General features: G+C 42.1%; 1 protein-coding gene across 5 annotated transcripts in view; it reads right to left on the reverse strand.

Moving 5' to 3' along the window:
* The window catches only part of RAD54L2 (RAD54 like 2), a 109,976-nt gene that overhangs the window by 42,871 nt on the left and 52,319 nt on the right, over positions 1 to 14,786 (reverse strand). For all 5 annotated transcript variants that reach the window (XM_061397489.1, XM_061397487.1, XM_061397490.1 and 2 more), the window contains exon 2: positions 6,093 to 6,288. In XM_061397489.1, the coding sequence (XP_061253473.1) occupies positions 6,093 to 6,234 (142 nt within the window). In that variant the 5' untranslated portion in view covers positions 6,235 to 6,288. The remainder of the gene's footprint in view (positions 1 to 6,092; positions 6,289 to 14,786) is intronic.

Below are 14,786 nucleotides of genomic sequence, written 5' to 3' on the forward strand. Positions count from 1 at the left end.
AATGAAATGGGGCGGGGGGAGGCCTGTGTTCTAAAGAGATGTGCCCATCAAATCAGTCTGTGTCCAGATCCTGACTCACTTAAATAAACCAGGACTTCTCCAAGTTTTCTGCTGAGGAGTCCTGAATTCCCACAGAAAATGTTCTTATCCCTTAGGGCACCATCCAAAGCATTCAAACTCCACTCTCAAATTTATTTGAAGAAAATCTAATTTTATCTTAAACCTTCATGTGAATACTGATTTCTATGCCCAAACTTTCATTATATAGAAAAATTTTTTTTCAATCCATACCAAAGTACTGAACCCCCAAGCCCTGACACTTCTCCACTAACTTCCCAATAAAACTGACACTCCAGCAAGTCACGTTTATAGTGAAGCTCCATAAACTCCGAGTATCCCTTCCACAACCTAAGGAACCAAGTTTGGAAATAAAACTCCTTGGTAAGCAATCATTCCTAGAATAGCCAGTAAATGGTTTAAGCCTGTAGTTTTTGACTGGGCTTGGGTTTTACAATGAAATTCCTATTAAAAAAAAAAACAAAACCCTACTCTTGTCTTAGCTGAACAAGGCTGTTCACAACATGGGCCAAACAGCTCGGATGAGCAGAGGGCTCTCAGAAGAAAAGGGTGGTGGAGGCCCCAGTTCTCCTATCAGAAAACCGAGAGAGAAAATAGCAGAGAAACCAGCACAACTAATGAAGTAAAAAAATACTAGAGGGAAAGAAATGGGGCATCTGGTTTTTCCTTGTAATAAATACTCCATAAGAATAAGGGTAACCTAAATGGACTGGTGGGTGAGGGGAATCTCATTATTCACTACGATTGTTATACACCTGGAGAACAACTGAAATTTTGGAGGGAAACCAAGAATTGAATCCAGATGAATATTAATGAGAAATACATGAAGTTCTTATTAAACGAACATATTAAATTCTAAGAATCTCCCCCACCCCCCAACCTTTACTGTACATTTAGGCCCAGGTTTCCTGCTGTTTTTCTCTCCTGTCTCCCTGCTGCAAGGAGATAAGAAACTACCTTGGGGAAATGATATTAAGATTTTTACCATTTGCACAGACAGACCCTTGGAATTATTCCTTGGTCTAGATACTCTATTACCTACAGTTGCCAAGTACACAAAAGGAAGAATCTATTGTAGGCCTAAAGGGTGGAGTGACATTGAGAAAGACAAATCAACCAGCAAATCAACCAGCAAAACACAGGTAAATGAAAATACATCATGTATCACCCATCCCACACTCTCACATCAAATGCAACACACATTAAGTAGTAATTGAAAACAAACTTTTTTTGTAAAGGCCAGATAATTCTAGGAGTTTCCTTCATCTAAATATTTCTAAGCACCTTACCTGGATCAAGAGATTAGAGCTCACGCTCAGCTAGAAGAAAATGCTGAGCCAAAAAACCACTGCACAAGGAAAGCCAATTTCCAGACAGAGCAGGTGTTGAACCTCTGCCTCTAATAATGACAGACCCCAAAAGAGCTGACCTCTAACTTTCCCCATCATTCCAAAACAATATACAAAAGAAAAACAGGAATGACACGCCAAAACGTCTCACAACATGCCACAGGTCCCCTCACCTGTTATGAACAAAAGGCACTATCTTCTTCCCCACTGTTTTGAAGACAAAATCATGAAACTGTTCCCCAATAGCCAAAGCCACCATGTTCTATCATAGCCAGTTCTCAGACTAATGTCTCATGAGTCAGCTTTGGAAGGTCAGTATCAAGGGGTAGACAATGCTCCAACTTAATGTAGCAAAGCTAAAAATATCTCTTAACTCCCCCATTCACTCACTATTCTGTTCCTTCCATCTTTGCAAAGGTTTCATTATCCTCCCAGGCTTTACTTAGTCCATCTTCAATCTGCCCCACATAGCCAATAAGTCACCAAGTCGTATAAATCCCACTGCAACAAATCTTTGTATTCCTCATGTGCAGATCAACTGACTCAAAGTTCAAACCCTCACTGACCCTTCCCATAAAGCTCCATCATAGACCTAATTGGTTTTCTTGATCTGCAGGCCATCTCTGTTGTATACTGCTAGAATAACATTCCTAAAATAAAAGGTCTAATGGATGCTCCCCCAGTAAAACCTTCCATCAGTCCCATGTTGCCTCTAAAACAAATTCTAGATTCCTTCATGATCTGACCACAGGTCATCACTCCAGGCTCACTCTGGTCATCCTCTTAAAGTGCTCAGTTCTACACCAAGTAAGATAGCTCATCATTCCTACCACATGCCATGCTTTCCCTTTATTCATGCCATTACTCCTAATTGTCCTCTCATCTCTGATCAACAATATCACCAACTTCTTCCCTCAAAGCACTCATTAAGAAAGAACGCAAACATATCACAGGCAGGGAATTAGATGAATCTATGGTCTCAGAAGCAGCATGGGTTTGAAATAGGAGTACCACCTTGGAAACCAAAGGCCCAGCTTTGCCATTTTCTTACTAAGTTACACTGAGCAAGGCACTTCCCTTTCTGAGCCTCAGTTTTCTCATCTGTAAAATGCACCCACCCTACTTAACACACAGGATTACTAAAATAATCGAGCAAGACAAAACATTTCAAAATGCTTCTGAGGGGATGGAACTTCCTAAAGTAGTCCTTAGAAATTTAGTTTTAAGTGCTACTAGGAAAAAAATGCTTAAATGAGCTAAGCATAATCTTAAGAAGCTTGAAAGTAATGCAAAATAAACCACAAAGATGTAGGAGAATATTCTAAAGTAGAAATTACAAAGAAAACAAACATAATATAGAGGATCATCAAAGCCAGAAGGCAGTTCTTTGAAAAGGTTAGTAGGAGAGTTCAGATGTTTGTGTCAACTGTAAGGAAGCACTGTCAAAGTGAAACACTTCAAATAGAAAGGGCTGTAGTAACAATTTCCTTTCTGAAAGGGTATCTCAGCTGCAGCACTACTGGCATTTGGGGCCAGATAACAGTGTGGCAGGGAGCTGCTCTATGCAGTGCAGGATGGTCAGCAGGATGGCTTATTTCTACCCACAAGAGGCCAGTGGCATTCCTCCCCCACTCCCAGAAGTCGTGACAACCAAAAATGTCTTCAGACTTTGTAACCTGTCCCCTGGGAGGTAAAATCAACCCAGGTTGAGAAAAACTGTTCTAAGAAAACAAAAGGGCCACATCACACTACACGAGCTAAGACTAGACTATTCATAGCTATTCCTAATTTTAGAATAGCTGGCTGCTCTGCCCATTAGAACTGCAGGATAACCAGCAAACCAAGGCAGCAAAGGCAAGACTGAAGAAAATAGGCAGGTCTTGGATGTTTCAGCACATCTGCACAGTGTTCAAGATGTTCGGGTCCTCAAGAGAGGACCAGAAAGCTGTAAGAACTGAAACAGTGGCAGAGATGCCACAAGTAGCAGAAGTATCATTTTTATTTCAGGGGAGCAGGGGTAGGGGGTGGGAGGGTAGGGTTGTAGTGTTCTAACACTATAGTGAAACATAAAAATTGTGCTTGCGAGGAACTCCGCTCAATTGTATGTGGCAGCCTGGATGGGAGAGGGGTCTGGGGGAAAATGGATACATGTATATGTATGGCTGGGTCCCTTCCATGTTCACTTGAAACTATCACAACATTGTTAATCGGCTGTACCCCAATACAAAACAAAAATTAAAAAAAAAAAAAGCGCTTGAATCAAATTCCAAGAAGTAAGATACCCTAACGGGGCCAAAGGAGACAGTACCTATGGAAACTTTTTCTTACTCACTCTGAAATTCATAAGCAATAAAAGGAAATCATTTCAAAATTTTAAAAAGTTATTTCATCAATAAATACATTTTCTTTTTTAAAAACTCCAATACAATAAGTACATTATTCTGAGACAAATCACAAATTCTTGCCACTTTTAAATAAATAATAGTAAAGTTCTCAAATTTATACCATACAATTCTTGAATAATTAAGAATCTGACCAGGAGAAAAGAATCCAAGAAGCCAAGGGGGAAAACAGTGTGTATATATCCATTATAGTCACCTGCAGCATCTAAAACCCAGTCTAAACCTGATGAGAGTTCTAGAGGTGCCTGCACACATAATTTTGAGAAACCAAATGATATAAAAGCAAAAAGTGATGCAGATACCTAGGGATTCTAACACCATCTTAAGAACCATGAGAGGCAAGCAAAACAGTCTAATGGGATACCCACACATCACTATCCTCCGTTACTGCTCCTCATTCCACTTCATGGACAGGAACTATACAACTAGTGGTGGGAGGCCCCAGTGGACAGGCTAGCAGTGGACAGCAAACGATGCTGTCCGGGTGAGGGCAGGGAGTAAAATGGTAATTCGCCTGCCAGAAGTAAACTGGAAATGGGGCAGAGACTTCTCGATAGTTTACGTGAAAGAAAATTGGTCCCTGAACCGTATGGCAGCTGTTAGGATGATTGAGAACTAAAGACATTAACATCAACAAAGAAAAAGGAGAGATGTTTATTCTCCTGGAATCTGGAGGATGACAGGAGTGCATCTTCACCAGGCTCCAGCAGGTCCAAGGAATGACAATCTACTGCAATTTCAGGTATAAAACTGAATACTGGTGTGTTATAAAAAGGCAAATTTTATTCCTAGGACAACAGGAAGCTTACAAACGACTAAATCCTGTGCCATGAAAGGCTAGAATTAATTGAGAAGCTGGTCAGATGACCTAACACTAGACTAATGATGAAAGGAAAAAGTCTACTGCCACTTCAACAAGTTGGGAATAGGCGCTCCTGGTGATGTGACTTGGGTGGCAGAGTGGCGGGCCTGCTACTGGAAAGGAGCGGAGCTCCTGGGAAGATATCCCCCCCACCCGGCCACCCTGGGGAAGTCGTGTCGGTGTTGCCGGCACTCCCAGGAGCCCTGGCCTCTGAGTCAGATATAGCCGAGCAGAATAGGAGGGCTCTAACGCCAGGAGGACTGCGGTGATGGTGTGTGAGGACTGATTCCCAGAGCCTTGCCTGACCTCTGACCCATCAGCATGGGGAGGATTGGCATCTCCTGTCTTTTTCCCACTTCCTGGCATTTCAGCATCTCTCCAGTGGGGTGTCCCCGAATTCTGAACACCAACTTATGCCAAATTATCGTCATCAGCCTTCTGGCTGCTGCTGTCTCACTTTTATACTTTTCTGTTGTCATAATCCGAAATAAGTATGGACGGCTCTCCAAAGACAAGAAGTTTCAAAGGTACTTGGCATGAGTTACTGACATTGAAGCTACAGACACCAATAACCCCAGCGTGACTATGGCATCGTGGTGGACTGTGGGAGCAGCGGGTCTCGGATATTTGTCTATTGCTGGCCATGGCACAATGGCAATCCTCACGATCTGTTGGATATCAGGCAAATGAGGGATAAAAACTGAAAGCCTGTGGTCATGAAAATAAAACCCGGTATGTAAACAATAAATATCTGCTTGGTAACCAAAAAAAAAAAAAAAAAAGTTGGGAATAAAGAAAGGGTGAGCCAAGCAAACCAAACAGGAGTCCAGCAGGGGTCTAGCAGCTACACAGGGGCAGTTCTCTCCCCACTGGAGCAATTTATAGTTGCCTGAAGTGGCTGAGAGGTAGACCAACACTGCAGGAGACGGGGTAAGCTTTCTGGAGTTGTGAACCCATCTAAGAACCTCTCCCCAAATAACGTCCTCATGTTCACAGAAGCAGAATTGTGAATGTAACTGAGGAAACTCACAGGCCACTCACAGTTATCCCCTGATGGGTCTGTGGTCACCAGACCACAAAGGCTCACCACAGGAACTCTGCCACTGACTCGCTCCATGACTCGAACAAGTATGCTCCACTCTCAAATGTGTGGACCTAAGTGTGCACATGGCCAAAGATGAGGTGCGGGCTAAAGGTCCCTTCAGCACCACAGTGAAGCTTACACAGAGGAACAATTCATTTCCCGGGGAAGAGCATATGGGTTCACTGTCGCTGTGTTTTAGACTTTGCCTTCTCACGATGGATGACCTGAGAAATCCAACCACAAACACCAAGCAGTCTCAGCAAAAATTTTAATAGAGGAAAGGGAAGCAACCTCTGTCGCTCACGAGAGTCACTCACCATCCAGCAGGTCTTCCCCATCATCCCTGCCATGCTCCTCCACTGCCACCTCCTCCTCCTCCTCCTCCTCCTCTTCCGCATCCTCCAGCTCCACGTCTGGGTCCAGGTCTGGATCGCTCCCTGAGGCGGATTCGTCTGACATGGCTCCCAGAGGTCCTCAGTGGACATTACCGTCTCATGGTCCACTGCAGGGGTCCTGGGAGGAGGACAAGAAGCAAGAGAATCACTAAAGCCTTCACTTTAGGAACACACATTTTTCAAAGAGAAAATGTCAAGGATGAATACCCTGGTTAGGTATGGAGCTAAGCATACCTAAAATCTCAACCTTTCCCACAAGGACACTGGCCCTAAGACATATTGTGGTGACTCTCTGCCCAGCTCAAACCTCTCTTACCTGCTTGTTTGGTCCCTTTAAGGTATTTTCTTGTCCAAACACCCTATACACTTCAGAATCTCCATTGGTTCATTCCTTCATGCATTAACTGCTTCCTAAGCACCAAGTCAAGGCTATGGTTTTTCCAGTGGTCATGTATGGATGTGAGAGTTGGACTATAAAGAAAGCTGAGTGCCAAAGAATTGATGCTTTTGAACTGTGGTGTTGAAGAAGACTCATGAGAGTCCCCTGGACTGCAAGGAGATCCAACCAGTCCATCCTAAAGGAAATCAGTCCTGAATGTTCACTGGAAGGATTGATGCTGAAGCTGAAACTCCAATACTTTGGCCATCTGATGCGAAGAGCTGACTCATCTGAAAAGACCCTGATGCTGGGAAAGATTGAGGGCAGGGGGAGAAGGGGACAACAGAGGATGAGATGGTTGGATGGCATCACCAACTCAATGGACATGAGTTTGGGTAAACTCTGGGAGTTGGTGATGGACAGGGAGGCCTGGCGTGCTGTGGTTCATGGGGTTGCAAAGAGTCGGACACGACTGAGCGACTGAACTGAACTGAGCACCAACTCTTTACATCTCTGTAGATAATATACATGCGTATATAATCGCAGGCACTCAGGCTTCGGGGACACAGTACAAAGTAGAGAAAAGTATGTCAGAAAGTGGTATGTGCCAGAAGCTGTTATCTTATATAGTGTGGCGGGGCTGAGGGTGGGGAATGGGGACAGGAAAGTTCTCACTGAGCAGAGGCCAGAAGGAACAGAGAGCCACACAGACATCTGGAGGGACTGTGCGCAGGCAGAGTGAGCAGCAAAGGCAAGGTCCTGGAGGAACTGGGAGTGCTCAGGGAATAAGGAGTAGGCCCTATCTTGGAGCACGACAAGGAAGATGGTCCATCCTCCCATCACCTGAATAAAATGCTTAGAGGCAACTGACCACTCATCACACTGTCACTCCTCCCGAGTAGGTAGGGAGCCTCAGAACGCCCGTGCCCATAGCGCAGCTCTCAGGCTCTGCCCTAGCTCGTGGCCCAGGTCCAGCTCCATTTCTTCCAAGAAGCCTTTGTCCACTGCCCCAGTCTTCTGGGATCACGTTTCCTCTTCTGAACTCCAGCAGCCATGCTGACCAGGCTGACCTTCACTGAAGGCTTCATATGAGTTACTTGGCAAAGTGTTTGCCTTCTTTGGTTTCTCACCTCCTGACCCAACAGTAAGCCCCCAGTGGATTTAGCTGGGAACTGTTTCTTTGTATCCTAGAGCTAGAAGCATGTCCTACTCAAATCATTCCTATTCACATTCACGCTCTCGGGCCAATCTGCTTGCTCTATTATATTTAGTATGTGTCCGGCATTGTGCGTGTTTGTCCACCTCTCTCTCCATTTTACTATTAGCAAAAGTCCTTTCTTCTTGAGTGAAAAGAAAAAAACAGGATAAAGAGAAAGCTAGCTGTTTTGTGATACAGCAAACACAACAAAATATTAATGTGAAGATTCACCAGTTCTTTCCATTTTTTGGTATATTTCAAATTTTTTATTCCAAAATGTGGGGAAGAGGGGAACAAAGATAAATAATCTTTCATAAGACAAACAGCTGTAGACAACCACATCCAGAACGGGTCATCCTAAAATTCCTCCCACTTCCCAAAATTAAAAAAAAAAAAGAAAAGAAACACAAGTATCTTAATTATTCAACACAAATACTATTCTAGACCTGGAATCTCTTAAAGTTCAGACACAATTTGAAACAGAACTTCTATGTTCTCCCGACTAGAAACAGAAACAAAACAAAGCAAACTGATCCTTTAGAATTTTGGAAAACCAGAATTTAAGACTGCTCAGTTAAAAAGCACAGGAATAATGAGCGTGTGCATCCTGACGGGTCACATACTTAGCCTCTGAAGACAACAAAAGCAAAGAGCAGCTGTGGATGGTTTAGTAATAGAATTCAAATTTTTGCATTAATAACACACTTGCAAAAACATTTACAAAGGGCATTAAAGTACAGGGAAGAAAAGTGACCCACAAATACACATTAATATAACTAATGCTGAGCTACCATTCACTGACAAGGCAAATTCCAAGTCTCTGAGGGAAATCTATGTCTTTAGTTCATTAGGTTTTAAAAAAGGAAGTAGTAAACCAATCAAATATCAGCAGGTTTAGAAGTGAAATTTATTTCTGAATATTAATATAATGATAATTCATTAGCAATTACTCTGTTTGGAAGTCAACGTTCATAATCAGCATAAACCCCATTTCCTTCTACACTGCTTGAGTAAGTTATTTTGCTGTGTGCCTGGCTGATTATGGAGTGGCTTTTAGAGAACAATTTTTAATCAGCAGGTACCTTTAGGTAATCTGAATTTCTGGCATTTTACAGAAGAAATTGTGTGGTGATGGAAAAATGACAATCACTTAGAGGTTAGCAATAACAATGAAAAGCTTCCTGCAAACCCAGTTAACAAACATCTTTAAAACCATCTCAAAAAAAAAAAAACAAACCCATCTCAGCCCCAAGCTCCTGACAGACAGAAGCAAACAAATTAAACATTCAACCACCACATACATTGTTAAGACTACGAAATACATTGGTCCAGCCCCCTTCTTAAAACTGTTTTAAAAAAGAAGACACTTTTAAAATAGAACCCAGGCCATCAGATGCCCATATCAGAGAAGAAACTGGAAAGTAATGGCTTTCTTGTTGCTGCTGCTGCTGCTAAGTTGCTTCAGTCGTGTCCAACTCTGTGCGACCCCATAGATGGCAGCCCACCAGGCTCCCCCGTCCCTGGGATTCTCCAGGCAAGAACACTGGAGTGGGTTGCCATTTCCTTCTCCAGTGCATGAAAGTGAAAAGTGAAAGTGAAGTTGCTCAGTTGTGTCTGACTCCCAGCGACCCCATGAACTGCAGCCCACCAGGCTCCTCCATCCATGGGATTTTCCAGGCAAGAGTACTGGAGTGGGGTGCCATTGCCTTCTCCGAATGGCTTTTTAAGTCCCACCAAATTTGGTTTTTCTCTTTCCCTCCCTTCTGCTGCTGCTGCTGCTAAGTCGCTTCAGTCATGTCCGACTCTGTGCGACCCCATAGACGGCAGCCCACCAGGCTCCACCGTCCCTGGGATTCTCCAGGCAAGAACACTGGAGTGGGTTGCCATTACCTTCTCCAATGCATGAAAGCGAAAAGTGAAAGTGAAGTTGCTCAGTGGTGTCCGACTCTGGGATTTTCCAGGCAGGAGTACTGGTGTGGGGTGCCATTTCTCCGTCCCTCCCTTCTACAGGCCACTAAATTTCTTTACAAAGACGACACAATGAATTCTTTTCTCAGCTCTTCAGAGTCACACTAACTACTTAAGGGGGAGGTTTGGCTGTTACTGATCACCTTCAAAAAAGCAACAAAGGGAAAATGGCAGAGGAAAAGCTGATCCCACAGGCAGCAGCACAGTCAACTGCACTTTGTCTCTAAGGGGCTCTGCCCTGACACACACACTTCCATGTACGCACAGCCTTTCAGAACACAGGGAAGGCAGCCCTGATTTTAAAAATTAGCTCTTGGGGACTTTCCTGGAGGGCCTGGGCCTATGGTTAAGAATCCGCCTTCCAAACAATTTCAAAGTCATTCTACGAGGCCACAATTACGCTGATACCAAAACCAGGCAAAGACAACACACAAAAAAGAAAACTACAGACCAGTATTACTGATGAATATAGATGCAAAAATCCTCAACAATATTCTAGCAAACAGAATTCAACAACACATTAAAAAGCTCATATACCATGATCAAGTCAGGTTTATTCCAGGGATGCAAGTATTCTTCAATATACACAAATCAATCAATGTGATACACCATATTAACAAACTGAAAAATAACCATATGATCTCAACAGATGTAGAAAAAGCCTTTGACAGAATTCAACGCCCATTTATGATAAAAATGCTTCAAAAAATGGGCATAGAAAGAACCTACCTTAAAACAGTAAAGGCCATATATGATCAGCCCACAGAAAACATTATTCTCAATGGTGAAAAACTAAGAGTATTCCCTCTAAGTTCAGGAACAAGACAAGGGTGTCCATTCTCACCACTGTTATTCAACATAGTTTTGGAAGTCCTAGCTACGGCAATTAGAGAAGAAAAAGAAATAAAAGGAATTCCAGATTGGAAAAGAAGGTAAAACTCTCACTGTTTGCAGATGACGTGATACTATACATAAAAAACCCAAAAGAAACTATCAGAAAATTACTAGAGCTAAACAGTGAATTTAGCAAAGTCATGGGATACAAGGTCAATACACAGAAATCACTGCATTCCTATATACTATCAATGAAAAACCAGAAAGAGAAATTAAGGAATCAATACCATTCACCAAGGCAACAGAAAGAATAAAATATCTAGGAATAAACCTACCTAAGGAGACAAAAGACCTGTATATGAAAAATTATAAGACACTGATGAAAGAAATCAAAGACGACATAAACAGATAGATAGTCCATGTTCCTGGGCAGGAAAATCAATATTGTGAAAATGACTATACTACCAAATGCAATCTACAGATTCAATGCAAAAGTGAAAAGTGAAAGTGAAGTCGCTCGAAACCCCCTGGACTATAGCTACCAGGCTCCTCCGTCCATGGGATTCTCCAGGCAAGAATAGTAGAGTGGGTTGCCATTTCCTTCTCCAGGGGATCTTCCCGACCCAGGGATCAAACCAAGGTCTCCCACATTGCAGGCAGATGCTTTACCCTCTGAGCCACCAGGGAAGACTCACTTTTAGCTTTTCAGAATAAAAAATTTCACAATTCATATGGAAACACAAAAGACCCCAGATAGCCAAAGAAGTCTTGAGAAAGAAGAATGGAGCTGGAGGAATCAACTTTCCTGACTTCAGACTATACTACAAAGCTACAGTCATCAAGACAGCATGGTACTGGCACAAAAACAGAAATACAGACCAATGGAACAAGATAGGCAAGATAAACCCACACACCTATGGGTACCTTAGGCAAGAGTATATATATGGGGCAAAGACAGCCTCTTCAAGGTGCTGGGAAAACTGGACAGAATGAAATTAGAACACTTCCTGATGTCATACACAAAGATACACTCAAAATGGATTAAAGACCTAAATTTAAGACCAGAAACTATAAGACTCTTAGAGGAAAACATAGGCAGAACACTCAACATTAATCAAAGCAAGATCTTCTGTGATCCATCTCTTAGAGTAATGGAAATAAAAACAAAAATAAATAAGTGGGATCTAGTTAAAAGCTTTTGTACAGCAAAGGAAACTACAAACAAGGTGAAAAGACAACCCTCAGAATGGGAGAAAATAATAGCAAGTGAATAATAGCAAGTGAAACAACTGACAAAGAATTGATTTCCAAAATATACAAGCAGCTCATACAACTCAATACCAGAAAAACAAACAATCCAAGAAAAAGTGGGAAAAAGACCTAAAAAGACATTTCTCCAAAGAAGACATACAGATGGCTAAAAAACACATGAAAAAATGCTCAACAGTGCTCATTATTAGAGAAATGCAAATCAAAACTACCATGAGATACCACCTCACACCAGTTAGAAAGGTGATCATCAAAAAGTCTACAAACAATAAATGCTGGAGAGGGTGTGGAGAAAAGGGAACCCTCTTGCATTGCCGGTAGGGAATGTAAATTGATATAGCCACTATGAAAGATGGTATGGATATTCCTTAAAAAACTAGGAATAAAACCACCATATGACCCAGCAGCCACACTACTAGGCATATACCCTGAGGAAACCAAAACTGAAAAAGACACATGTACCCCAATGTTCACTGCAGCACTATTACAATACCTAGACCATGGAAGCAACCTAGATATCCATCGACAGATGAATGGATAAAGCAGCTCTGGTACATATATACAATGGAAAACAGACATAAGAAAAAAGTTGATAAGGAAAAAAATGCATTTCCCCATTTGCTCCTCATCCCCTGAGAGACACTGCTTCAATCTTCAGTGAAGAGGAGCTCTGCTTCTAAGACACAGACATACTAGGAGAGTGACTTGGGTGTTGCTACACCTTAAAAATGACCTGTATTCCTACAGAGCAAATTCTGGGAATCAAATTCTATTTTAATTAAACTGGAGAACTAGCTATTTAAAGGAACTCCAAACAGAACCACTCTGATAGGTGAATATTCAATCCCTAAATAATATGTTAACCTTTATAGTTTAATATATTGGGTTTACTTTTGAACTGTGGTGTTGGAGAAGACTTTTGAAAGTCCCTTGGACATTAAGGAGATCAAACCAGTCAAACCTAAAAGATATCAACCCTGAATATTCATTGGAAGGAATGATGTTGAAGCTGAAGCTCCAATACTTTGCCCACCTGAGGCAAAGAGCTGACTCATTGGAAAAGACCCTGATGCTGGGAAAGACTGAAGGCAAAAGAAGAAGGCAGCAGAGGATGAGATGGTTAGATGATATCACTGACTCAATGGACATGAGTCTGAGCAAACTCCAGGAGATAGTGAAGGACACGGAAGCCTGGCATGCTACAGTCTATGGAGTCACAAAAAGTCGGACATGACTGAGTGACTGAACAACATCATCATATTGGGTTTGCTAAAAGGAGGCTACAATTATTAAGAAACACACAGCCAATCCCAGTGAGCCTCTCCCACCAACTGTGAGAGTGAAGGAAGAGAGTTTTCTGCCCTGCTAAATTCAAAGACAAAAAAATAAAATAAAATAAAAATAAATTCAAAGACAAGGACACCTGTCTGTAAAGTGCTGCCTGACCAAGAATCAGTGGAATTAATCGTGTGGGCACAGCCCTCAGACACACCCTTGGCGGGGAGATACACAGAAGGAAATAAACACACACACACACACACACACACACACACAGCCTTTGTTCACAAAGCTGACCATGCCTGGAGAGTCACACTGAAAACTGCAAACACACACGGCTTCACCGGGCAGCCAGTGAAATTCCAGAGACGTCTTAGTGGTCCAGCAGCATCCTGATCTTGCCTTTGATATAAAATAATCCATTCCCAACTGCCATATCCTCATTAATTTTGGTGACCTTGAGTAATATTAAATTTCCTCAAGTGCTCTCAAAGCAATTTAACAGCAAGTACCACTCACATCTTTTCTCCATTAAGAATATAAACAAAACCATGCATTTACACTAACATACAAGGGGAGGGAAGTTTCCAGAGCAAGCAAATATTCAGCCCAAAACTCGAAGCAACAGCCCTTCAAAGAAACCTATTAGTCAAAGAATCAAAGAAAGGGAGAAGAGAGTTCAGTTCATATATAGAACTTCCTGGATATCTATTACAAGATTCTTCAATCTGCAGTGAGAGATTGACTGTGGATCTTTAAAGTTATTTCAAAACACTTTTCCTGTGCAAGATGAAAATCTAACGTGTTACTTCAAAATTCCATGCAGCCCAAATGCCTTTTGTTTATCTTTCAGTTACTTTAAAACATATTAAATACACATAAGCAGTCACAGAAGCTAAACTGACAGAGATCGAAATATGTTTTTCGGAACTCAAATGAGACTTTCAGCAATTAAGACCAAATAAAGAAAGATGAACAAACATACCCAGGCCTCCAAGGAGCTGGGCCACAGGAGACAACTCTCCCAAAAGGCAATGCAAGTGAAGCCAGCACCAAGCCCAAGAGAGGCGCTGAAGCCACGTGTAAAGAGGCCTAAAGGCTAGCCACAGCTCGTGGGCAACTAGCTGCATTACCAAATGTTCTCCCAGAGCTTCTTCCATAGCCCCTCTTACTCCGGAGAGAAGAGAGATGGGCCTGAGTTCATCTTTAAGACCCCTTCCAGATTCTATGATAGCAGTTCTTTTTTTTTTTTTTTAATTTTATTTTATTTTTAAACTTTACATAATTGTATTCGTTTTGCCAAATATCAAAATGAATCCGCCACAGGCATACATGTGTTCCCCATCCTGAACCCTCCTCCCTCCTCCCTCCCCACACCATCCCTCTGGGTCGTCCCAGTGCACCAGCCCCAAGCATCCAGTATAGCAGTTCTTAAAGGGTGGTCCTGGAACCCCTGAGGGTCTGGACCTTGAGACCCTTTTAAAAAGCCAAATTCCTGCATGGGTTAAACAGCCATTCAAAGTGCAAGACAGACCAATGGATTTCAATGAAACAAAATACAAAAAGTTCCTTGATACGGTTTCAAGCTCTCTTTAACAATTAACCTTGAAGAAACTACCAGAGTTTTGGTATAATACCAACGAATACCCACAATTATATGAAAAGGACGTTAAAACACATCTGTCTTTTC

Source organism: Bos javanicus, chromosome 22, assembly GCF_032452875.1.
Source record: "Bos javanicus breed banteng chromosome 22, ARS-OSU_banteng_1.0, whole genome shotgun sequence".
Lineage (NCBI taxonomy): Eukaryota > Metazoa > Chordata > Mammalia > Artiodactyla > Bovidae > Bos > Bos javanicus.